Source organism: Diachasma alloeum, unplaced genomic scaffold (genome assembly GCF_001412515.2).
Source record: "Diachasma alloeum isolate Michigan unplaced genomic scaffold, Dall2.0 Dall_scaffold_00180, whole genome shotgun sequence".
Lineage (NCBI taxonomy): Eukaryota > Metazoa > Arthropoda > Insecta > Hymenoptera > Braconidae > Diachasma > Diachasma alloeum.
Genome location: NW_021680346.1, coordinates 1,878,644 through 1,906,223, shown reverse-complemented (window position 1 = coordinate 1,906,223; position 27,580 = coordinate 1,878,644). Strand labels below are relative to the sequence as shown.

General features: G+C 42.9%; 1 protein-coding gene across 1 annotated transcript in view; it reads left to right on the top strand.

The window, feature by feature from the left end:
• The window catches only part of LOC107044353 (protein tiptop), a 40,770-nt gene extending 21,239 nt beyond the window's left edge, over nt 1-19,531 (top strand). The window contains exons 2-3 of the mRNA XM_015266206.1: nt 14,478-14,718; nt 15,913-19,531. Of these exons, the coding sequence (XP_015121692.1) occupies nt 14,478-14,718; nt 15,913-19,531 (3,860 nt within the window). The remainder of the gene's footprint in view (nt 1-14,477; nt 14,719-15,912) is intronic.
• Nucleotides 19,532-27,580: the final 8,049 nt, after the last annotated feature.

Here is a 27,580-nt window from a genome sequence, read left to right as displayed (position 1 = left end):
GGGGGGGGGGGGGGGGGGGTGAAGTCAACCCCTAGTTGAACTCGAGTGAACCGACGGACTTGTTGGCTGAGGGGAAGAACAAATTGCAGGCCTAATTTGGGAGCAAAGTGGTTAGCTGTAATGCGCCGAGTTCTTTATTTTTGTTGAGGTGCGGTTACTTCAGATAGGAATAGTTTTGGGGGGAAAAGTTGAAGGACCTTTTTTACAGCTGAGAAAATTTCAAAAAAAAAATATGTTTTAATATTTTTCTCTCGAGTCACTCCTTATAAAGATATTTTGACATTTAAGAAGATGAAAAAAATCACTTGTGCGAAATCCTGTCATCAATCCATTTTTGTAAATTTGCATTTATCTCAGAAGCGACTGGTGGTAGGAAAAATTGTCAAATAACTTTTTTTGTAGCTGAAAAAATTCCCCATAAAAAATCCCTTATGACATTTTCCGCTAAAACAGCACACCCTCGAGATATTCACATCCCAAATAAGCCATAAAAACTTGACCACTCAGACTTGACCACTTCGCCACTAAATTCCCCTTTGCTTTCACTAGCACTCATCCATCGCTAAAAAAAAACCCTATCCACACCATTAGCACTCATCACAATCTTTGTACACAGATCATTGCAATTAGACCAGGCGTCATGTCGTCAAGTGTGCCACGATCAGAAGGCAGTACAGCTGACAACCATCTCTCATCGCGTAAACACGAGTGGGTCGGCATTATATCGTGTCCGCTCAACGCTTTCATAGTTTGTGTTTATTGTAGCAATAGGAGATAGTCGGGTAGGGTTTATGTAGGGTGAGCCAGTGGGTGGGTATGACTACAGTTATACCTTGGAGGCCTGCATTGGATATTATTTGCCAAGGACAGTGACAAACGCCCGTCAACGTCAGTTCCACTCGCATCCTTGGCGCTGTCCCTCTCCCCGTTCAGTCGTCCTGTTCCTTTCAAGTCCCCTCCCCCCTCCCCTGTTTGCTTCCCCCAGTCTGATTCACCTCGGCGGAGATGTAATAGAGAATCAGAAATGTCGATCAGCGCGATAAACGGAATCTAGGGCTCTGTCTAGCCGACCTAGCCAGGCCCTAGAATGCTTTTAAATTACAAATCCGTTAATTCTATTGAATTTTATCCTCGAAATAACTGCTCTGCAGTTGTGAATATCAGTAGATGATGTAGAATCCACTGGAATATACAGTCTGGCGACGTAGGTAGTCATTATGTTGCGGAGGGAGGTGACGTCACTGACGGTGACGGATGGCTACGCGTCAGGCAAGTATAAACCCCCATGGTACCCAATAAATTATTGCAACTATAAATTACTTCTCCTCTCTGCTCACGATATAATGCTACGGCTACCGAGTCTGCGGGTGTTATACCCGTAACTGTTAACTGTTTGTGTGTGATGTTACACAGAAGTATACACGTATGAACATCATCGGGAGGGGAGGTAGAAAAAAAAAGGAGGCCCTCCCCCCTCACTCCTTCGGGGTCGTTGTTATGGTGTGCACAACCTGGACTGTCAAATGGAGGTGCGATTCAGTGTGACTCAACACGCAGGCAGACAAAGTCCGCATTATTTCAATATTGAAAAGAGTAAAACATTTTTCACTAGGAATCGAGGGCAATATCCTCAATTCCCTCGAGACCCTATCTCATCCGTTCATTATAGAGATGAGAACCACTGGAGGAACATAATCCCGATACGTAATAAATATTGTGTATGAGAGTAAAAGTATCTGGGCTTGTGTTGGTTTGTCCGTCTCACTGATGGCTGAAGGTAGGCTTTCGCACAGCATCACGAGAGTCAGAAAGAGCGCGGTGAGATCCAGAGGGGGTGGAGAAGGGGAGGGCTAAGGGGATTGAAGGTAATAACGAGTATGAAGAAGAGATGTGCGAGTGAAAAGGAGATTGGGAGACTCCAGGGGAGGATATTATGGGCGATCGAGTGAGTTATACGGTTTGCCGCATGTGTGTCGCATAAATCTGTTCCTACGTCGGTTTTAGTATCCCCAACTTTCTGTTCCTCTGTGATTTCACTGGAGCGTCTGTTGGATTCTGACATGGCTGATTGATTGATTGCACGGAAAGGTGACAGAAATGGCTGAATTGCAATTGATTTTCATCAGTTTTGGGGTTATATTAAGAGGAAAAGTTTTTCATGTCATTGGGGAGATGGGAGAGATAACTCAATCTCTCGTGGGCAATGGCTTGTCTTAGACAAGTTGTCTGACAATGAGCTACATCATCTCGTCGAGTGTGAGAAAGTAATGACTCTGAAGTGTATACAAAGGCACTTACGAATAGGCAGCAATTCAAATTAAAGAGGAGGCGATAGGTTTTGAGTGAGAATCACCGTAGCTAAAGTGAATGCACCTGTCGTTCTGTACATCAAGCGTCCGTCACTCTGTAGACGTGTACTCTCTGCTTTACTCAACGCTTCCGGCTCCTCTCACCCTCTCTGAATCCTCTCCACTGAGGCCTCCGTCAAGACTAGCTTATTTATGTTGACACAATATTTATTAGAACGGATCGGTGCGTCGGCCCTCGCCTCGCTCACCAGGGTATCTATTTTTGGCATCGTTGGATACTCTTTCAAATACGATCGTGGCTAAGCTGTTAGTGGCAAACGGTATCTCTCTCACAACGTCCATAATAAACTCCACCTTCAAGATGCTTCAGTGCAATGCTCTCGAGAGTGACAGGATCTTAGGAATGTGTATCGATTTTATGGCGAACTTGTGTCAACTGGTGGGACATGTGTCTGGTTAGAAATCCGTTGAAGGATTGGCAGATGTGACGGAATACGTCTTGTGATGTCCAATCGAGGGGCTCCAATTTTTTTCGGAACATCTTGATTTTCTTGGGTGGACAACACCAGACCAATGATGCTCTAGTGAGAATTGAATCCGCAACAGGGAGTTATCACATTTACCATTGATTTGATCATCCTTATGAATTTCGAGTGTTACCAATGTTCAAATGACAATTAAATGGCTTGAAATATATTAGACAAGGATTGCTTGAGGCTATTGTAGGTTAATCTTAGGTCAACTGGTGGGACATGTGTCTGGTTAGAAATCCGTTGAAGGATTGGCAGATGTGACGGAATACGTCTGGTGATGTCCAATCGAGGGACTCCAACTTCCTTCGGGACATCCTGATTTTTACGGGTTCATGGTGGACAACACCAGACCAATGATGCTCTAGTGAGAATTGAATCCGCAACAGGGAGTTATCACATTTACCATTGATTTTATCATTCTTGTAAATTTCGAGTGTCACCAATGTTCAAATGACAATTAAATGGCTTGAAATATATTAGACAAGGATTGCTTGAGGCTATTGTAGGTTAATCTTAGGTCAACTGATGGGACATGTGTCTGGTTAGAAATCCATAGAAGGGTTGGCAGGTGTGACGGAATACGTCTTGTGATGTCCAATCGAGGGGCTCCAGTATCTTTCGAGACATCCTGATTGTCATGAGTGGACAAAATCAGACCGTCTACACTTGCTTTAACGTTCTATTTTAAAAAAATCATAGCGCTCTAGCGATAATAGAATCCGCCACAGCGAGTTACCACATTTACCATTGATTTTATCATCCTTATGAATTCCGAGTGTCACCAATATTCAAACGACAACAGTTCTACAACCCCTAAAACTCCACAAGACACTCATTCCTTTCGAAGACTTCCCCAGCTAATTCCCCTCATTTTCCCCACTCGCCCACGTTGAATTATCCACCCCGTCCCTCATGTTGTAACCCAGCATCATCTCTCCGCTTCTCTCCCCACCCATCTACCCTCTGCTGTCGTTCGTCGTAGCCCGAAGTCCCCAGGACGTGAAGAGACGTTACTTCGCTGACAATTATTGTTGTCACGGAGACCGACTGTACGGCAGTCGGTCGTAGAAGACTGACACGTAGAAAGACAGCGTGACGGAAAGTGCAAGGAGAAGCCCGGAGTGTCGGGGTATGCCAGTTGTGAGAAGAGAACGAGAAAGGAAGGAGAGCCAGAGTTGACGGACATCGTGATGAAGGCGTTCCCTCTTGTCACTTCACTCTCATTCCCTCCCCCGCACTCACCCCTCTTTCTCACTCACTTTTTCTCTCTCTCTCTGTCTGCGATTTCTATACGTCCTGTGCTCGCAACGGACGAGTATTACCAAGGCTTCTTCTTCCGATTCGTGACACCTGCTACGATTCAACTCAATAGTCATATATTCCAACAACCTATCACTCCTATCGACTAAAACGGAGACACACACACACACACACACACACACACGCGTGATGTCTAGATGCAGCAATGCCATCAGCGGGATTATTCGATTTCGCTTTTTCATTCTTTTGTGTTTATAACTCCACTTGGCAGCACCTCAAACTCCTTCGACGAGTTGTGCAAGCATTAATCGCATTTCACGTCGTTGGTTGTCGTCAAAAGACATGACTTCCGTGAAGTACACTCATGCTGTGGACTGGTCACAGCTGACGTTTGTAAGACAACTCTTATCAGCGAGGGGGGGGGGAGTTTCGATGGAAAACGAGTTGTGGAGATTTTGCCTACCTAAGGAGCCCAATGCATCGATCATCACACTGTCTCTTGTGCACGTCCTCTCAGCCCCCATCCAATGTGGACAGTTTCGACGAACGGACGTTGGGCTTCATCCATCATCCCGTCACCGGATTTGCTTCTCTTTTGCGCGTTTATTATTGGTCAGGCCTTGTACACCCGGTATTTAATACAGCCCAAGTCTCTTTGGATCAGTAAACAGTGATGCGAAAGTGAACGATTAATCGTCATGCAGGACTTCTGTGGAGATGTCTTTCATCAATCTTTTTTTTACACTTCGTGTGAATGTATTTTTATCCAAAGGGTGAGGTAAATGGAAATCATTGGAGGCAGGATGAAGCGAGTGGAATTGAATTCTCGTCTCACTCGCTCGCTTGTACTCAAAAGATATTGGATACTTGACACTGCAGTTTCATGCTCTTTTTTTCCCTGCCCCACTCCGTTGCTCTTTGTCTCTCTAATACCTCGACTGAGTTCCTGTCCATCACTCAGCGTCACTCCTGTCCGTCTGCCGCTTCGTCATTCCCCCCACCTTTGCAACTTACAGTCCGATCTCTCGGCGTCTTTTCATTCTTTACCGAAGCCAGCTGCGTCATTTCACTATGTGCAACTAATATTTTTCGCTAGAATGTACCCGCTGAGTGCGCTCTACACAGAGTCCAATAATAAAGTACTGGCCAATTTAGAAATAAATGGTCCTTGTTGTGATTTATAGCGCGATGGCAATCTATCATCGGTTATTTACGACCGCTAAAATGACACTTTTTGATTTTCACGTTAATTTATGGAACTGCTGCATCTCGTTTTTTTGTTCAATAACAAATACGGGATAAAGAGGACCTGTATTGCCCCGGCGGTCAACTTGCAGTGAGATGAAAAATTATTTTTCCCAATTATACATTTACTTGAGAGAAATATTTCAGTAGCGAAGTGGTAAAACGGTACAAGTCAATTTTCACTATTGACCAGTTTTCAATAAATATCTCGGAATCTAAGGCAGATATTAAAATTTTTGTTATAACTTTTTTTGTAGAGCCGATTGAGAGCTACAACAAATGTCATTATCAAAATTTCGCTATCTCCTTTAGATTCGGAAATATTCGTCAAAAACTCAATTGGGAGATAAATCGACTTAAACCGTTTTACCACTTCGCTATTGATTCATTTTCTCGATTCCATCCCACACGGAAAAATTTATATTTTGAAAAATATCAACTGGCGGAATATTTTCATCAGCGAAAAATTCAGTTTAGGGGATTTTTTGTATCGTTTTTATAATAGATTGACGATAGTTTGCTTTGTAATAATATTCATTTGAAACAATTCTTTAATGCAGAATAAATGCCCTGATGAAGAACACGCGTGTTTTTTATGATCAATAATTATTTTTTGCAGCTATTCTTCTGTACTACTGTAACTATAATTGTGATTCATCTCCATGTTCGATGAATGTCATAACGAGTCTCATCGATGAATTTTTTATTGTAAATGTTAATGAATTTCCTTGTATTTGTTGGTATTCAGAGCCTCAGGAAGATTAAATTTTAATCGAAACGCCGCGAATTGAGAATGAAATAGTATTGTATACTCATTTTCTCCAATTTCTCACGATCTACAGTTAGTATTGTAACTATTATGATTTCTAATTTTTCTTCAGATCTGAGATTTTCATCAGTCAATGAACGATATAGTAGGGGATAAACATGAAAATTCGAAGAATTGAGGAAGACTCAGTCGTTCGACAAAAGAATAATATGGAAAAATGGCTACAAGTATTTTTATTCAATGTTTGTCGCCATTCAACGAGAATGTCTAGAATAAAATTAAGTAATCCAAAACTCAATATCAATTTTCATATTCCGGAAATTTTCTCCTCCTGTTTATTCATAATTCTAGATTTTTTCTCTCGCCATCACTTTTTATCCTTGATATTTCAACGAAACCTACAAGATTTCGCATGATTTAAAAATCTGTAGCGAAGTGGTCAAACGGTTTAAGTCAATTTTAGCTATTGGCCCGTTTTTAATGAATATCTCGAAATCTAAAGGAGATAGCAAAATTTTTCTCATGACCTTTTTAGTAGCACTCAATTCGCTCTCCAAAAAAGGTTATAATGGAAATTTCGTTATCTCCTTTCAATTCGGAAATATTTCTGGAAAACTCAACTAAAAACGGAATCGACTGAAATCGTTTGACCACTTCGCTACTGAAATATTTTCCCAGTATTCACCTAATCAAATCGTTCCCTAGTTTCATCTTAACCTTCTACCATTCAGATCGATATTTTTTATTCCAAGAAATCGACAAATCCTGGAGGATTACTCATCTCCACCGCTGAATTGCGACACTTTACCCGCTAAAATCATGTTCCACCCAGTGCCTTTTCGTCGAGAGAAAAGCAATCGGCCCAGCCGGATTCGAGGCTTTCAAGCCGTGTCGATCAGTGCACGATTGAGAATCTTGTCCAAGTGGTTGGGGAATACGTCTGTATGTGCGACGGTAAAAATCAATCCCTGAATATTGTCTCTTTGATGTAAATTCCCCGTCAGTTCCGATTCTCCAGTTCCATCTTTCACCCTGCAAGTACACCCAAAAAAAAATTACTTCTCACCAGTACAAACCGGTACTTGGGGGAAGTTCACTTATGAAAAGTTCTAAAAATACTCGTCCTAAGTACATTTTGTGTCATTGGATGAAGCACCACATCTGCCGATGGAGTAGAAATGGTACTGCACTGATAGAACGGATTAGTTATTATTAATGAATGGATTTTGGTGGGAAGTTTAATCGGTCTATTCGGTCTCACCAAATGTTCATTCGTTAATAGTTAACGAATCTATATTTGAGGAACGTTGTTTGACTTGACTTTCGCCATTCAAGTGAACCATTCGTTAACTATTAACGAATATTCATTTAGTCATATTCAACTCTACCATTCGTTAATAGTTAACGAATCTATATTTGAGGAACGTTGTTTGACTTGACTTTCGCCATTCAAGTGAACCATTCGTTAACTATTAACGAATATTCATTTAGTCATATTCAACTCTACCATTCGTTAATAGTTAACGAATCTATATTTGAGGAACGTTGTTTGACTTGACTTTCGCCATTCAAGTGAACCATTCGTTAACTATTAACGAATATTCATTTAGTCATATTCAACTCTACCATTCGTTAATAGTTAACGAATCTATATTTGAGGAACGTTGTTTGACTTGACTTTCGCCATTCAAGTGAACCATTCGTTAACTATTAACGAATATTCATTTAGTCATATTCAACTCTACCATTCGTTAATAGTTAACAAATCTCGTTTGGAATAAATGAATCATTCTATCAGTGTGGGAGGAAGTAGTATCACTACTTACTGCCACAACTTTTAGTACTTTTAGTACTTTTCACAAGTACCAAAGGTACTAGTGAAAAGTAATTTTTCAACTTTTTTCAAGTACTTTTAGGACTTAATTTCAGTACTTCCAATTGATTACTTTATTGAAAAAAGTGAATATTATTACCGGATAGAATGGGCTTTCTTAGGCATTTTTGTAAATAGAAATGTTCAGCAGAAGATATTTTGTAGGAAAAAATCAATAGATTGCGATTTTTATGGATGCTTTCGAGAATTATTGGTATTCTTTCCAGCCTACAAAATTTCAATTTTGTTGAGATTTTTATGTTTTATGTTGTTATCAACATTTAAATGGCTTCGAAAAATTATTTTCACTTTCTTTTCAATTTTATTACTCACAAAACGGGATTTATTTGGATTTTTGAATTTTTGACGAAATTCGATTTTTAGAAGAGGTAGAAAAACATTTTTGAGTTTTTATACTCAACTTATATTGAGTTTATTTGGTACTTTTGAAAAGAACCAGCCAGGTACTCAGTACAAGTAATACTTGTGACAAGTACTGAAGGACTTCTCACCAGTACCCAGATACTTGACGCATGATACTTGCATCAAGTTGTTTTGTAACTTCGAGAAAGTACAAAAATGTGCCTTTTCCCCAGAAACCTTTTGGTACTGGGTACAAGTACTTTTTCTACTGATCAAAAGTAATTTTCTTTTGTGTAGATTATAACCGATGATAAATTTGAATCCACCAAATTCAATTTCCCCTCATCCCCCGATACACCTAATGTAGATGCATTATAGTTAAACCTTGTTGAAGGCAGCGTCTGACGAATCGAGGAATAAAAGAGAAAAGATACTCACCGAGGCTTGATGGAGTGAGTGTTGACTTGGGATAACGGCTGGGCCATCGGTCAATCAGTCAGGTAGGCAAGAGGAGCCGGAGAGTATAGATGTTACCTTTAGTACTCAGTCTTTTCTTCAAACTCTCCACCAAATCACTCTGACAAATGCACTCACCAAACTTTGCTCTTCTGTCCTCGCCCGGAGAAAAGGAGATAAAAGCCATATTCACCAATCCGCAAATAAGAGAATGTTCAAACAATAATGAGTCCCCAATCCCCGTCTCGAATGACTCAAACGGGAACCGACAGCGGGTGTATACCATCCATCGAACGCGATCGTAAGTGTGTTTAACCTTCACGAGATATTCCGTGTTTCCAGTTGGCCGAAGGGAGACGAAATGCGTATATGAAGACGAACGGATTCAGCCGTCAGTCATTTGACGTTGGGCCACGGGAGAATCACAATGCAAAAGCCTTCCCGTCTTTCTCGTCCCTCAGCCTCGGTAGTGTGTCTGTGTGTTGGCCTGTCTGTCTGACGGCCCGCCTGTCCATCTCCTTCATATCTTCCTTCTTTCCACTATATAAACCATCATCCAACCTGTCCGTCATGCTCCTTCTCCACGTCCAAGAAACTTCTCCGTAAACCCCTTCAACAATCGTTGCATCAGAATTTCATCTCGTTATTTTTTCTGATTCTTGTCTGGCACATATCTGTACGAAAGACTCAGTCGTTGAGGATTTGCGGGCTTTTGAGATGAAAAATTTTAATGGGTAGGTATTTCTAGATCACCATGTGCAATTATCTGAGTTGCACTCCTTCATATCTGATCCACCTGATTTTTTCATCGAGACAACTGACGTTTGAGGTTTCGATAGGTCCTTATTTATTTTTCAATAACAAAATCCCAACGACGTCGCAGAATGTCTGATAGAGGGACTCCGTGGGAATACTTACCTCACTAAAACTTTTGCTAAACAGTTTTCACGAAATCCGCACATGTCAGATAATTATGAAATAATAGTCACCTATTAACGAATATTCATTTCGTCATATTCATCTCTACCATTCGTCAATAGTTAATGAATCTCGTTTGAAATAAATGAATCATTCCATCACCGCAGTGTCATTAAAGAACTAATCCAACTGACTTTGAATTCACGTGTATGGAAATCCAGACCTCAGCCAGCTATGAAATAACAGTCCCCATCGTAATTACAAATGCCCTGACCAATATCTCTGAAAAATTCCTCCGCTTAAACCAGACATACACCGTAGCACAACACAACAAATAAACCATGTACCCCTGGTAAAGGGATATCACTTATCTTCATATATCCACTCAGGAGCTCGAATCGTGCGCGCATGTTTGTCGTGAACATTCAGAATCATTACACGTATATATACAAACAGCCTAGCCTTTATCGATAAGACTAATTTTTGTTGTATACGTGACCCCCTACCCTCTCTTGCCAACCTACGCCCGGTGCTCGGACTCGGAAACACATACGAAACATCCAGTAACGTACAAAAAATAAATACACTCATAAAAAAACAATATAAAACGTAGAACAGCAACAAAGTTTAAGTCCACGTTATCCGTAGCTAATAATGTATGGGTTCTTCTACGTTGGACTAAAGCAGGGACTCCTGAGTGAGCCGAGGACAGAAGCAAGGGGGATATCGTGCAGCAGCGATCTTCTCGAGTGTCAGGTCCTCCAGTCGGATACACCACGGGCTCCTTGTTCATCGGGCTGTATACCTTTTCTACCCGTGAAAGCGAGCGCCATGCGCGCCTTGTTAGCGGCCCCTGCCAATAGGGAAACGAGAGGAGAGGCTCCCTCTGGTCGTGCGAGTATTTTGCATCGGGCGTCCCGTGGTACCCCGGGACACCCCACATACACTCCCATTCGCAAACCACTTTCTGATGCTTGGGAGCAGTCGGAATTCTTACACAAAAAAAAAATTACTTTTGATCAGTAGAAAAAGTACTTGTACCCAGTACCAAGGGGTTTCGGGGGAAAAGGCACATTTTTGTACTTCCTCGAAGTCCTGGTACTGGTGAGAAGTGCTTCAGTACTTGTCACAAGTATTACTTGTACTGAGTACCTGGCTGGTTCTTTTCAAAAGTACCAAATAAACTCAATATAAGTTGAGTATACGAACTCGAAAATGTTTTTTCGTGTCACGGGACCTGAAAAACCCCATTTTTGTTCCGCTGCGCGCCACAAAATTGGCGTTTTGCAGGTCCCTCGACACGAAAATTAATATAGGGGAGGGTGGGGCAAAATGGCCCCCCTTCAATTGTCAATAACTTGTGAATGACATTGTGAAAATTCCCAGTTTCAACATTTTTCATTCTTCAAAACGAGCTCTAACTCATCCCAATCGGATTATTGAATCGGAAAATATTGACGATTGAAAGGGGGCCGTTTTGCCCCATCCTCCCCTACACACCTCGCCATGGAAAACATATCACCCTCCCCCACGTGCAAGATTGCCTTCCAAGCCGAAGGCTCGGGCATGTAATGTACTATTCTATCTCTTCTAAAAATCTAATTTCGTTAAAAATTCAAAAATCCAAATAGTTCCCGTTTCGTGAGTATTAAAATTGAAAAGAAATCGAAAATAATTTTTCGAAGCCTTTTAAATGTCGATAACAACATAAAACAAAAATCTGAACAAAATTGAAATTTTGTAGGCTCGAAAGCATCCCAATAATTCTCGAAAACATCCATAAAAATCGCAATCTATTGATTTTTTCCTACAAAATATCTTCTGCTGAACATTTCTATTTACAAAAATGCGTCAGAAAGCCCGTTCTATCCGGTAATAATATTCACTTTTTTTTACTAAAGTAATCAATTGGAAGTACTGAAATTAAGTCCTGAAAGAACTTGAGAGAAGTTGAAATAGTACATTTCGACACTAGGCCGTGAGGAACTTTGCTGGCGAATATGAGGTTACAGGACGAGCCGAAGGCGAGTCGTGTAATCATATGAGGCAGGAAAGTTCCTCACGGCCGTGTATTGAACAATATTTTTTGTCACGACGCCCGTTTCAGGGACGCGGAGCGTCCGTGAAACAGTCCCTAACGGACTAGTGACGAAAAATTACTTTTCACAAGTACCTTTGGTACTTGTGAAAGGTATTAAAAGTACTGACAGTAAGTAGTGATATTACTTTCTCCCAGTACCATTTCTACTCGATCGGCAGATGTGGTACTTCACCCAAGGACACAAAATGAATTTTTCAAAAGTGAACTTCCTCTAAGTACCGGTTTGTACTGGTGAGAAGTAATTTTTTTTTTGTGTATTGACCTTGGACGGTGCGCTAAATCATGGCGAAATGCTTGGAGATATCAGGTTATGGTTAACTTTGATGATTATGATGATAATAATGACGATGAATTTGTAATGATATTTCATTTGCATCATCCTGTCCGTCAAATTTCCGTCAAATCGACGAAGTGAGGGTCTAGATGTCACCAGGGGTCAGCGGCAGAGGTGCCCAGTAATCGTCACCGGAGTTTGACCATTACAGATCTAATCGAAAAACTCTTTTATGAAATTTATAATTATTTACTCAATAGTTATTAGAAAATTAAAATCTTGAATTATTTTATTATTTTCAAATTTCAATTAAGATCAAAAAACAATAGTAATAGAAAGGTGCAAATTCTAATAATATTACTAAATATGGGGATCACTTTTTCTGACCCCCGCAGTTTTTTTGATCAAAAATCTTAAAAATTAATGTATAAATTGAATCGTCATTAATATCGATGGAACAGGTTCACCAATACCTCCCAAAAATGATCAAATCCCATCGATTCATTAAAGGACAGGATCTAGGAGCAAAAACCGAATGCTCTTTCAAATAATGTCCTCCATCGATCCATTATCCAAGGTTAATTTACTCCCATCCGGTTTCTCCGAATCGAAACATTGAAACTGACGTTTCTCCGTAAAAAAACCCGAAAGAAGAGAGACAAGTTCACCGATATCTTTCACACAGTATAGCGGTTGGTTCTAAATCACTCGCCGTCAACCCAGTGATTTGGTGGAGTAGGGGGAGTGCGCTAGGCCAGTCACTCGAGAGTGTCGAATGCCGTGCCTCCGCGTCGCGCTTTCTGGAAGCTTTCTGTTCTCCGGTGAAAAAAAGGACAACCGCAGAACCAAAGATGAAAATAAAAATCCAATGACGAGGGAGAAGGACAGAAGTAAGAGCTCCGAGGAGACGATATCAGGAGCGGGCGGGGCTGTGTCCGCTGGTGGTCCGCCCTGGTTTCACGAGTTCTACTGTTTCCCCTCCGCAACGTTGTTGCATCCCAAACCATCCCAATCCCTCGGTTTGTCTTGCACATCGTCCGTTGTCCTTCCCTCATTTCCCATCTTCTTCGTATTCTTCTCCCTGCTGTTCCCCCCCTGCATTCACACAGCGAGAGGAAAGCATCGCCCAAGGTATACCCCAACGCACACATTCATCCACTTGGGTTTACCTCTCTTGGTCACCAGACAATGGACAATGGGGACATAAATCTGCGTAATTAGTTGCCGATGCCCCGACGGATCAATGTGCGATCTCCTTTTCCTATCCCCCTTCTTTCGTACGTGAACCCCGCGAACAAACGATCATTTGGTTGGCCAGTTGGCAAGGTAGGAGGACGTCTGGATACGCTGTGGCCGTCCCCACCCGGGGCTATACACCGACCTTACATACATTCACTGCAACTTGCATTTGCTACCATCCTCCCTCTCTCGTAGGGTCCCTCCAGTGTCCTCACCACTGCTAGGAGGTTACCCGTCCTATAACGACACTCCCTTCTTCATTCTCCACGTTAAGGACATATTCCCAATTCAAGATGGCGGTTTTTTTTCCACGTTACGTGCGTACCTCGAGCGAAAGGGGGTTTTGATCACAGCCATGGTGTGTCCGGGTTGAGCTCGTGTTGCCATGTTCCTTTGTCTCCCTTCTCATTCCTCCATGCAACCACCTCGAACTACTGCTCATTCTTTATATCATTCTATCGATAAACATTGATGTGTCTCATTTGCATTCATCACCTGTTGATGAGTAATCAGATGATGGTCTTGGCTTTCGGGAAATGAAGTAACGGTTGGGGTGAAAAAAGCGTTGCCACGTCGGATGGTCTTCATGGAGATGTTTGACAACAAGTAGACCAGAGAGAATTGTGAATGGTGAAAGGTTTGAAATGGGGAACGATTTGATTAAAATTCATAATGCCTTCGTGACGGAAGTCCTCCATGCCCCAACAATGGAGGCTACTGGCATCGTTGGCTATGTTAGTTGATGCATCCCTGTAGACTCTCACCAACTACCTGGTTAGAGATGTCGGCCGGCAACGGAGATCACGTCGACAGTGCCTCCAAAGGCTGATAAATGAAGCGATAGCGTCATTGTTACACTCACCATCAGTACCTTTATATCAATTCTGAGTTGGGTTGGGGGACGGGGGAGGGTGTGCACTAAATACCCTTCTGTTGCTTGCGGCTGTTTCATACTTGGAAAGACCCTAGCCCCGCGTCGATCGTTTGAATTTCCTTCGGTCTTTCAGGTTACTCGTCGCCGAGAGAATTGTCATCAACATCCAGGATTTTTGTTCTAAAAATCACGTGGAGACTTGAATCGCGGTATCGAATGATTTCATTTCATTAACGGCTCCATTGCTTTGATTATGATTTCAGGGGAGGACGGCGTCGAAGGCACAGGTCCTGGAACGGAACTCCAGGCTGAGGAGGGTGACTGTGTTGATGAGGATGGACCAAGTAGTCCGAGTGAAAGGGGCTGCCCACCAGTTACCAAGGAGGATGAAGAGGCCGATGGAACGGATGACGATGATTCAGAGCAGAGTCCGTCAACACCACCACCATTAGCCTCAATGAGGTTAAATCCTACTGCCCTGAGAGATACAGGACCACCCGACAGGTACCGCTCATATTTCAGCGTCTTATTTTTTTTCACCTGCATCACCTGCTTACGCTCACTTCCACATAACCCACCTAAGCCGCGATATCAATGTTCAAATATGAGTTGTAAATAAAAGCAGAAACAGTTGTAAATCGAACCGCCGGTGTTGCTTTGAAGAAATAAATGTCTCTCGGGCCGTCTAACCCGTTCTCAAATTTTGTTTGATCGCTAACAAATCGTCGGTGAGTTTTCGTCGTGTAAACGGGGATAAACGAGCCCGATATCACATAGGCGGTTGTCGCGGCGTCATTCGGCTAATAGAGATAGGCGCGTGTTCATTCTACTCTCCCCGTAATCCCGCTCTGTCGGCAGGGTATACCTCTCGCTCTTTCTATTTCTCTCTCGCTTTCATCGGCCCCCCCTCCTCCCCCGGCTCCCACTACCTACACACCCTCACTTGAGTACCTAGTACACGTTCCGCTTCCCTACTACGTCCCGCCTCAGCCCCAAAAACTTCCCCTGCATGCGTACCGGTGGTCCCCTTTCATCTCGCTGCACGCATTCAGTATTCAGTCAGAGGAGTCAGTTACGAGCGAGTCGTTCACAGGTTTAGAACCTGCGTGTTGCTTCGTCAAAATATACTCACGTGTTACTATTTGTCCCGGCAACTGCGCTTCTCGTAGATCTAACAGGTACTGTAATTTGAATTGACTTGAATTGAATTTTTATTGACTTTAGTGATTATTAGTTCGTCCTGATGGAATTGTTGAGGAATGTGTACTATTGTATCTCTAGAAGATCGATCATGCCGATATAAATAACTCAACAAAAGTGATCGATCAAGTTATTGCATGTCTCATCATCCAATTCCGCTAGAATTCTCTAATTTGGTCATTCTGGAAATTATAATTAATCGAGAATAGAAATGAGATTAATTATCTGTTGTACCCGGCGGGATTACTTATGTATGATTATTGAGGGTTCTAGGCTTTAGGTTCCAACAGTTGTTGATAAATATTCAAATATGGGTTTTATTTACTTTATAAGACCTTTTAAATGATACGTTAATTGTTCATGTTTCGTTACTTTGTCCCGATAATTCTGTCACCCCAGCAAGTGTCCCATTGACAATCCTGTATGCTCCCATATTCACCAATTCCGTAATCGGCCAAGTTTGGGGTATAAAATATGCGACATTTACTCTGTTCGCAGGGAGCCAATGAGTCCGCGTTGTCCTTCACGGGATTCGCGGGAATCGTCCGGTCCAGCAGCCGGAAGTCCCCCACCTCAGGCAACTCGCAGCAGCACGAGTCCAATTAGTCCGAGCAGCATTGTGCCTGTACCCCTCGGTAGTCACCCCCTACTGCCCTCCCACTCTGCCGCGGTTATGGCAGCCTACATACAGCAAACCCACCAGAGATTCCTCCTGGGTCACTCGCCCCTCTCGGCCCGAGGATCGGTATCACCACTGGTATCGTCATCCTGCTCACCACCCGCCGCAACTCCGGGTATCCTCGTGTCCCCCGCGAGTACCGGAGAAGTTTCGCCAACCGCGACACCCCTCCCCGTGGTGTTGGACTTCAGCACGCGGAAGGCGTCGTCCGCCGATGAAGACGATGACGAGCAAATTCTGAACCTCAGCAAACCGCCAACACCCTCGTCCTCGAATGAAACTAACAACGGGCCCCTGGATCTCTCGGTGTCGAGTAGGAAGCGGCCGTCTCGGGAGGACGAGTCGCCCCCACCGCCACCGAGAAAATCCTCTCGACTCGGATCAATCGCCCCAGCTCATCAAGACTCGCCGGCTAATGCTTTTGGACGACCACCCGTCGTATCTCCGTGGAGTTCTCCGGTCGTCGCCTCACACCTTCCGTACTTTGCCGCAGCTGTTGCTGCGGCTACTAGTCAACAACAATTATCGCCCAAGAGCACACCCAGTGTAGATCCCCATCAATTATGGAACGGCAAAATGAAACCACCTGTGATGGACAAGTCCTACCAGCCCAGTGAAGCGACCAAAGCACTCGAGAAGATGAGTGAACTCAGTAAACTCGGTGGCGACGAGCTCTACAGGTCGTCGTCAGGTGGCTCCAGTGGTAATTCCGGTGGTAACAATCCAAGTGGAGCGTCAGGAAGTCGACACAGCGCATGGCAGTCTCACTGGCTCAACAAAGGTGCTGATCAAGCGAAGGACGTACTCAAATGCGTGTGGTGTAAACAAAGTTTCCCAACGCTGGCCGCGATGACGACGCACATGAAGGAGGCGAAACACTGCGGTGTCAATATGCCTGTCAACATGCCGTCCTCTGGACTGCAGCCACCCTCGATATCGTCGATGCCACAGCAGCAGCAGCCCTCCCATCAACCACCTCAATCCCAGGGAGGTAACGCGACGCCAAGTAGTAAACAAAGTCCGTCTGAGCTGAACCTCCTCATCAAGGAGACGATGCCGTTGCCCCGGAAACTAGTTCGCGGACAGGACGTGTGGTTGGGCAAGGGTGCTGAACAGACGCGGCAGATTCTCAAGTGCATGTGGTGTGGTCAGAGCTTCCGATCTCTCGCTGAAATGACCTCCCACATGCAGCAGACACAGCATTACACCAACATCATATCCCAGGAGCAAATCATCTCCTGGAAATCGTCGGACGATAGTAAGGGTGGCAGTGGTGGGGGATCTGCTGGGATTGGGTCCACGGGTGGGTCCACAGGTGGTCCGGGATTACCCCCAGGAGGCGGGGGCGGACAGCACGGGGGCAACACCGGTGGCCCGCCTGGTGGCGCCACCAGCAGTCACGTGAGTGCTGTATTAACCTGCAAAGTTTGTGATCAAGCCTTCAGCTCGTTGAAGGAACTCAGTAATCACATGGTGAAGAACTCCCACTACAAGGAGCACATCATGCGCTCGATTACCGAGAGCGGGGGTCGACGAAGACAGACCCGGGAGAAGAGGAAGAAGTCTCTGCCGGTGCGGAAACTCCTCGAGCTTGAGCGAGCGCAGAATGAATTCAAAAACGGTGATTCCGCGGCAGGACTTGCTCACAGCCTTGGTAAACACGCTGGGAGGATAACGTGCGAAAAGTGTGGGGATAAAATCGAGACCACGGTGTTTGTCGAGCATATACGTCAGTGCATAGGATCGGGAGCGGTGGGTGTCAATCAACGTAATTTCCTCAAGAATGCGCTGATGTCCAATCACATGACTCAAGTGCTCACTGAGAGCGGTAGAAAGAGCGTGAATGAGGAGACGTCATCGGTGTCATCGAGACATCACCGATCGCCGTCGTCGGCGAGTGACGCCACAACACCGGGTAAAGAGGCTCCCACCGCCAGTGCCAATGAAACGACAAACAGCACATCCTCACCATCTGTACTTAACGCGATTGAAAAGCTCATTGAGAAGAGCTTTGACTCACGCGTGAGACACGGAACCCCGGGCTTGCATCACGCCCAGCCGGGGGCGCCGATAGGCTCGAGTATCCTCAAGCGTCTGGGCATCGACGAGAGCGTGGATTACACAAAACCTCTCGTCGATCCGCAAACGATGAATCTACTGAGGAATTATCAGCAGCAGCACTACAACTCCGCGAACGCAACGAGACGGGAGAGAAGTGGGAGCGAATCGAGCTCGATATCAGAGAGGGGTAGCAATCGAACAGATACACTGACACCGGAGAGACGTATGGACTTGTCCATGAGTCACGACAGACTGTCGACATCGTCGCATCGTCAGCGATCGACACCGGACAAGCAGAGCACAACACCCAGTCGTCACTCGCTGCCGGAAGAATCCGGTGACGAGGAGTCTGTTATCGTGAAGAAGGAGCCACACGACGACGATGGCGAGCAGTCAATAACCAACGAGGACGATCCCCAAGCCCCTCGGGACGTGGTGGTGAAGAAGGAACTGGTGGACGACACCAGGGAGGACGAGGCGACGTCGCCCTCTTACAACTGCCATCCGCGGATTCATGAAGGAATCGACGAGACTAGGGAAGCGGCGTCGCCCCAGGTGAACCCTTCCACTCCGAGACCACCAAGCCAGCACGATCAACCCCCTGTCCCGCCGTCAAGAAGTCCCTGCAGAAACAGCACGAGTAGTCCAGCCAGTAGTGACCGTTCAGTGACCCCTCGGGGCACCCCGGACACCAAGGCATCCAGCAGCCTTGGCGCTCTCTCCTCGATGTTTGATAGCCTTTCAGGTGGCACTGGTGCCAACGCCAACTCCGACTCGCAGAGTCGCAAGACCAGTAGCCACCCCCTCGCAGCTCTGCAAAAGCTCTGTGACAAGACTGAAACCCGAGTGCCCAGTGGTTCTGGCAGCTCAAGATCGGCAGGCAGCAGTGGCCAAAGTATTTCCACCAGTGGGAGCGCAAGCTCTGGGGGCTCCGGCCAAAGTGGTGGCCCAACACCAGGTGCCATTCTGGCCTTCAGTTGGGCTTGCAACGACGCCGTTGTCACTGCTGACTCCATCATGAAGTGCGCATTCTGCGATACGCCTTTCATATCGAAAGGCGCCTACAGGCATCATCTCTCGAAGATGCATTTCGTCAAGGACGGCGTCATTCCGGATCCCCTGACGATCGGCAGATCAGCTGCGGCTGCGGCAGCCGCGGCCGCAGCAGCCGCTGCTGCGGTCGCTGCTCAGTCGTCGTCCGGAGCCAGTCACAGCGCTGCATCACCACCTAGCTCACAGCACAATAAGTCACCACCTGTACAACAGGTAAATGGCAGCCCATCTCAACCATCGGCCTCTCCTCTCGAGGAGAGCCCCCACTCAAAGTTTCTCAAGTATACGGAGCTAGCGAAACAATTGTCTAGCAAATACGTATAGTCTGAGTGCCGCGAGTAGCGGTGCAGTTTGTACATAAGTTGTATCTATAGTGTAAACCCGACTGCGTATGAGGATGGAAAGTAGTCGAATAGATAGATCTTCCCCCTCACACATCTTTCTCCTTTATTCCTACCTCCCCCGTCTCCCTTCTCCGTTTAATCATTGTCGCGTCGAGGTGTCGATGATCGAAAGATTGATTCGATTGATACGTCACGTTGAATGGTTTCATTGTTATTTACAACGGGAGTATCAGACAGCCAATTACACAGCGATATAGACGAACATTGTGACATTTGAGGCTCTCGATCATCTGTTATAGGGAATTGGTGTGAAGGAATCATTTCCGGTGGTAAAATTAGGAGAAATAACAGGACATTTGATAGATCTTTTTTTTTTGTTTTGAAACGTCGATTCTTTTGACGGTTTAATCAAAGTTGGTGGTATTTCTGGAAAAATTGTGATTCCTTGGCATGAATTTATGACATTTGATTCCCTCTTTCGATCGTCTGCGCTTCGCGACGCGACGCGTCTTGTCATTCCTTGGTCGAGTTCAAACACAATTAGCGTGTATTGGCTCAACTAGTATAATTGTAGAGTGGAGAGAATTTTAGTTTCCCCGGTTTGGTGAGAAATACTGTGGGGAGAGAACTGGCTAGAGTGGCTGTTTTGCGCTCATCTTTTCTTTGTATTCTCGGTTAGTGAGTTGTTTACGCTATATTTCGGTTTCTCTGTCCTCGTTGGGAGCTCGGAGGTGGTTGGGGGCGTCAGGATTCGGATGGATCGAACGATTCATTTGGTGAATTCTTCGCGGTTGATAGCGATATCATTTGGCAGATGCTTAGACCTGCTGACTTAGATGGTTTTTGTCGGAAAATAGATTTTGGAGTATCTGAATAGATTTGGAAATGTGATCAATTTGTTTCTGCCTTCAACAGACAATCACACTGTTGGAAAAAAATCATGAAATTTCCGATTTCACTGAAAATCCGTTGAAATTCCAAATTTTTGAGCTGCAGAAACACAAGAATTACTTCAACTCAATTGAATTTTTTTGTTTTTTTATTTTTCTACTTGAGTTCTAGCAATTTTCATGCAATGATTGAATTAAAATTTACAATTCGCATTGATTTTCCTATAAAATTTTTCATTTTCAATGACGAAATTCCATGAAATTTCAGTAAAACTAGTAGAATAAAAATTTACAAAAAGTGTATCAAAAATTTCAGCCAAAAATTTAGCCTCGATCCATTAAATCCATCTGATGAGCCCATTCACATCGTGAAAAAGCCCTTCATCGTTGCATTTGATAAAATGTCATTATGAAGATAGTTCAGTCTCATTAATATAACGAAATATACCTAATTGCATTTGAGCACGAATTCAAGTTCCTTGTCACTTCGAGTACCCCGTCTACCCGCTAAAACCCGCACGGAGAGAAAGGTTGGATAAAAATTACCTGGAAAATTGTAGCAAATTTTACTGCACGAAAGGTAATTGTGGAGTGAAATGTAATTCAGTGATAAAATACCTGTTTGTGGAGGATATTTTACGGTTCGTTCGGCAAAAGAAATCCTAAATCTCGTCCTTCTAAAAATCGAATTCGCTCCACGATTACTAGACTTACTCAGTAATTTTTCACCAACTTTTTCCTCCGCGCACCAATCACAGTCTAAACTAATGATTTTTATCGAGGATGGGGACATAAACTAGGGAAAATAACCATTTTTGCTAAACGCGGGTTACAAAATTAATAGTTGAGGGAAGGCAGGATGAGACAATGTCAAAAAAAATAATTGTGTGCGTGTGCGTATGTGCGTATTCGACGAGTTGGAAGTGCGTTAATTAATTGTGATGCCACCATATCTCGCGGCAACTGTGACGAGACCACATGCTCATGTGACTCCGGCACGCGGCCAACGTTTGTGATGTTTATAATAAAAGAATACTTAAGCAATTTAACTTCGACCAGAGGAAAAATATCGTGAAAACAATACGAATTGAGATAATTCTCTCACGCATCAAAGTTGAAAATGATAAATAGTGACTGTGAAAAAGAGATGATTATTTCGACTGGAAATAGATGATGCTTTCTAACTCACCTGTTGTGACGGTCGAACGTATGTATACCACCTTAGAGTAAGGTAGATTACTAGGCATAGACTAAAAATTAGCGCTCACCCTTTGTGTAGAATCTCTTTGTTGATGTGTGAGGTCATGTCAGAGCCGATGCGAATGTCAAATTTATTTGAGTAAAATTGTTTTTACCGAGAGGCTACTCACTCCATGATTTAGTGACACCGTGACTTCAAGTGATTTCATTAAAGTCATTGAAATTTAATAAATTGAACAGACGGGGCTAACGAGTCGTCTTCCTTCTAGTCCGCCTAACAAACAAAAGAGAATTGAACACCACTCTATGAAACATGAATAAACGAATCATAATTGTCGAAATCATTTAGGCCAGAGGAAAACAGAATAATTCTACTTTCTTAATATTGCGTTTACTAAGGTTTTCTTCGAACAAAGTTGATTAGAATTGATAGCTGAATGCAATATAGTGAAAATGATGATCGATTTTTTCACTTTGAACAAATAATATTAATATCCAAATACAAAATTTCTGATGTGAATAAAAAGAAACTGTGACTCAATATTCCAAATGAAGTTTTAATTTTTAATTTGGTGCTGAAAACACGAGATGACAATATTCTAAGCACGGAATTATATTGATGAGATGAACAACAGATCCATTGAATTATCGTGTGAACTAACTAAAAATTGATAACAGTGTTGGCGCGCACTTTTACCAGAGTATCAACAAACATTGAATTCCAGAAATTCACACTCTAAAAGTGTTCTGGAAGGAATTGAATTGCAATTATGATTAAAATCTTATTCAGTGAGCGTAGGAATTAGAACATGAGCAAATCATTTATTGTAATATGAAAATTTAACAGCTGATGAATTGGGACATATGATTCTCATCGGTCCTATTCCTTTTTGCAATGAGAATGATTATAAACAATTAATTGAAAAAGGGAAAGGGGATTACTTCGATTTGATTTCATTACAGACCGGTGCCATGATTTCAGGAGTGAGTAGCCCCTCATTTTTCAGCGTTAGAATACAAGGAAACGTTCAGCATTTGCGTCCGCTCCGACATAACACCACCAAAAATACCATACGCAAACGCAAAAAGTACCACAAAAAAATATTAAAAAAAGGGGAGAGACATGAGAATGACGAGAAAAGATGAGTGCGCCACACACGCGGTGCAATAAACCGATTTTCATAATCTTAGATATTGAGTACCGTTAATTCATTTCACGGTCTCACAATTTTTTTTCTCTCTTTATTGGGTTTTTAAGGTGATGAAAATGATATGCGTGAGATACTTTAGATAATGTCGTAATAGATGATTTGTAAATTTTATTTGTTTTTTAAAATATATTTATTGCGCCAGGTCGAGCCAATGCGTGTCATTACGTGTAAAATATTGTCATTATCATTCGAATTATGGCGGAAAAAAAATAAAACAAAATACTGTGTATATTGAATTGAAATTATTATACATATAAATCAATGAAAAGATGACGAAAAGTGATATTTGCGTGAGTAAAAGGGCGGCCGTGAGTGAATGATTTCAGATAATTAGGTTGGATGATTTATGTAGAGAGCAATGCTATTTGTAGTAAAAAAAAACAAAATATTAAATTTAAAAAAATTGATGGAGTGAATGGGGAGAGAGTGTGATCGAGTCAGCGGAGTGGCGAGAACATTGTAAAACTCCGATGATGCGATTAAACAAAAACCTAGATGAAATAAATAAAAATAAAGGAAATAATAAGAAAAAAAACACTTGTATACGTATTCCTTGTAACTCTAATTCTTCCATCGCGGACTTTTAAAGTATTTATCAACATAATAAAAATAATAATAATATTGTGTGTGATGATCGAAGATTAATCCCACGTGGTACTGAGCGATTATAAAATGAAAAAACGCGAGATTTGACGATTCATCCACATTGATAAAGTAAAAATGAAGGGGAAAAAAATTGAAGAAAAATGCAAAAAAAAATATTAAAAAAACCACAAGTGATTGAAATATCGTGCGCTCTCAGACAAAAAAAAATTACAAGAAAATAAAAATTATAACCTCGTAAACGAGAAAGCAAAAATCCACGAAGATATGCATCATGTATACGCGAAAAAAAAACTCTTGAAACCATTTTACGAGATTTGTCATTATTTAATTATTTCGGTTGTATTTTAAAATGCAATTAAAGCTCAAATAAATATATATGTTATAAACTATATTCAAGCGTCATTTGTCTACTTCATTACAAGAAAAAAGCCACCAAAATCCCTGAATTGTCCGCCCACGAGTTGCTGCATTGACCCTTACATCTTCCTATCTTGAGCATATAAAAGGAATGCCACAACACGGGGAAATAAAAAACTTAACCTGACAGAATATTCTCGTGACACCATTGACTCTGTTATAACCAGAATAAAAAGAAAGAGTCGGGGGAATTTACAACGCCCGAAATTCGGCCCACGTTTCCACATGGCTTTTGGAAAATATATATTCCGTCTATATGTACCGGGATTATCAGTGTCACACCCACCAGTACATTTCTTTCACGATTGTTGTGTGACATGTTTATTGACATTCCGCATCATCAACAAGAAGATATCTAAGGATAGCAGATTTAAGGAATATAATAATTGGTTCTTATTTCTCGTGGGGTATTTGTTGAGGAGTCGGCTATCGTAATTAATGATAATGGTTGTATTTGTGGGGATATTGGAGAGGTGATAAGAGAGTGGATTAAATTGGAGGATCTGACCTGACGCTGATGAGTTTAGCTTCGAGGAATTGAGTAAATGGAGCAACATAAGCTGAAGTTTGGGGAATTCAGGAATTTATGAAATTTATTAGCCTGGGTTTAATAATTTAATGCGAGAAAGGAGCAAATAATTTGAGAATTTTTTTATTTTCATTTGAAATTAATAAGACACATCACCTGACCATCAGTCTCTTCCGATTACAATTCCATTGACAACTCGTTGATTCATCACTAACGATTAGGAAAACCGAATCAGCGCCTCTCCTGGCGGAACTCCGCACTATAATCCGGTATTCCCCCATTTATGCGCCCATCAAGACCCAATTAAAGGAGTCACGTGACCATCACCGCAAAAATTGAAATTGAGGCTAGGGTAACTCAGAAACATTTCCCAACTCAGTCTCAACGCGCCGACAACCATAAGCTTATGTAAATACTCCCCAACCGCATATGATCTCCGCAATTGACTGCGCCTATAATTCCCGCCTAAAACCAACAATCTCCAATCTCCCTCTGAAATCAACAGAAATATTCCCTCGAATTCCAGAAAATCATTGCATCGATCGTGTACCCAATTTTTACCCCCCACCTATCATGAATTAGTTTAATCTGAATAACCGGCGATGCTCACCACACCCAGCCCTAACCTCACCAGTATTGAATTTAGTCCTGCATGTTGTGTTCAGCAGGTACCTACGATACTGGCAAATCACGGACCTCTTATGACCCCCGAATGTATTATTTAAACCCAAATACAATTCCATTATTCGTGCATGCCATCAGCGCCCCTCCCGGCTTAATTCCACACTATAATCCGGTATTCCCCTATTTATGCGCCCATCGAGACCCAATTAAAGGAGTCGCGTGACCATCACCGCAAAAATTGAAATTCCCAGGAAATTACGAATTCAATTACTGAAAACTAATCATATTTCTTCTAATTGAACATTCGCAAAACGATAACGAAATCTCCTGATCACTAATCACCCACTTTTCCCGTAATTCGACTCCGCAGATTGAGGCTAGGGTAACTCAGAAGCATTTCCCAACTCAGTCTCAACTCGCCGACAACCATAAGCTTATGTAAATACTCCCCAACTACATATGATCTCCGCAATTGACTGCGCCTGTAATCCCCAACTAAAACCAACAATCTCCAATCTCCCTCTGAAATCAACAGAAATATTCTCTCGAATTCCAGAAAATCATTGCATCGATCGTGTACCCAATTTTTATCCCCCACATATCGTGAATTAGTTTAATCTGAATAACCAGCGATGCTCACCACACCCAGCCCTAACCTCACCAGAATTGAATTTAGTCCTGCATGTTGTGTTCAGCAGGTACCTACGATACTGGCAAATCACGGACCTCTTATGACCCCCGAATGTATTATTTAAACCCAAATACAATTCCATTATTCGTGCATGCCATCAGCGCCCCTCCCGGCTTAATTCCACACTATAATCCGGTATTCCCCTATTTATGCGCCCATCGAGACCCAATTAAAGGAGTCGCGTGACCATCACCGCAAAAATTGAAATTCCCAGGAAATTACGAATTCAATTACTGAAAACTAATCATATTTCTTCTAATTGAACATTCGCAAAACGATAACGAAATCTCCTGATCCCTAATCACCCCCTTTTCCCGCAATTCGACTCCGCAGATTGAGGCTAGGGTAACTCAGAAGCATTTCCCAACTCAGTCTCAACTCGCCGACAACCATAAGCTTATGTAAATACTCCCCAACCGCATATGATCTCCGCAATTGACTGCGCCTGTAATCCCCGACTAAAACCAACAATCTCCAATCTCCCTCTGAAATCAACAGAAATATTCCCTCGAATTCCAGAAAATCATTGCATCGATCGTGTACCCAATTTTTACCCCCCACCTATCATGAATTAGTTTAATCTGAATAACCGGCGATGCTCACCACACCCAGCCCTAACCTCACCAGTATTGAATTTAGTCCTGCATGTTGTGTTCAGCAGGTACCTACGATACTGGCAAATCACGGACCTCTTATGACCCCCAAATGTATTATTTAAACCCAAATACAATTCCATTATTCGTGCATGCCATCAGCGCCCCTCCCGGCTTAATTCCACACTATAATCCGGTATTCCCCTATTTATGCGCCCATCGAGACCCAATTAAAGGAGTCGCGTGACCATCACCGCAAAAATTGAAATTCCCAGGAAATTACGAATTCAATTACTGAAAACTAATCATATTTCTTCTAATTGAACATTCGCAAAACGATAACGAAATCTCCTGATCACTAATCACCCCCTTTTCCCGCAATTCGACTCCGCAGATTGCGGCTAGGGTAACTCAGAAGCATTTCCCAACTCAGTCTCAACTCGCCGACAACCATAAGCCTATGTAAATACTCCCCAACCGCATATGATCTCCGCAATTGACTGCGCCTGTAATCCCCGACTAAAACCAACAATCTCCAATCTCCCTCTGAAATCAACAGAAATATTCTCTCGAATTCCAGAAAATCATTGCATCGATCGTGTACCCAATTTTTATCCCCCACATATCGTGAATTAGTTTAATCTGAATAACCAGCGATGCTCACCACACCCAGCCCTAACCTCACCAGAATTGAATTTAGTCCTGCATGTTGTATTCAGCAGGTACCTACGATACTGGCAAATCACGGACCTCTTATGACCCCCGAATGTATTATTTAAACCCAAATACAATTCCATTATTCGTGCATGCCATCAGCGCCCCTCCCGGCTTAATTCCACACTATAATCCGGTATTCCCCTATTTATGCGCCCATCGAGACCCAATTAAAGGAGTCGCGTGACCATCACCGCAAAAATTGAAATTCCCAGGAAATTACGAATTCAATTACTGAAAACTAATCATATTTCTTCTAATTGAACATTCGCAAAACGATAACGAAATCTCCTGATCACTAATCACCCACTTTTCCCGTAATTCGACTCCGCAGATTGAGGCTAGGGTAACTCAGAAGCATTTCCCAACTCAGTCTCAACTCGCCGACAACCATAAGCTTATGTAAATACTCCCCAACCGCATATGATCTCCGCAATTGACTGCGCCTATAATCCCCGACTAAAACCAACAATCTCCAATCTCCCTCTGAAATCAACAGAAATATTCCCTCGAATTCCAGAAAATCATTGCATCGATCGTGTACCCAATTTTTA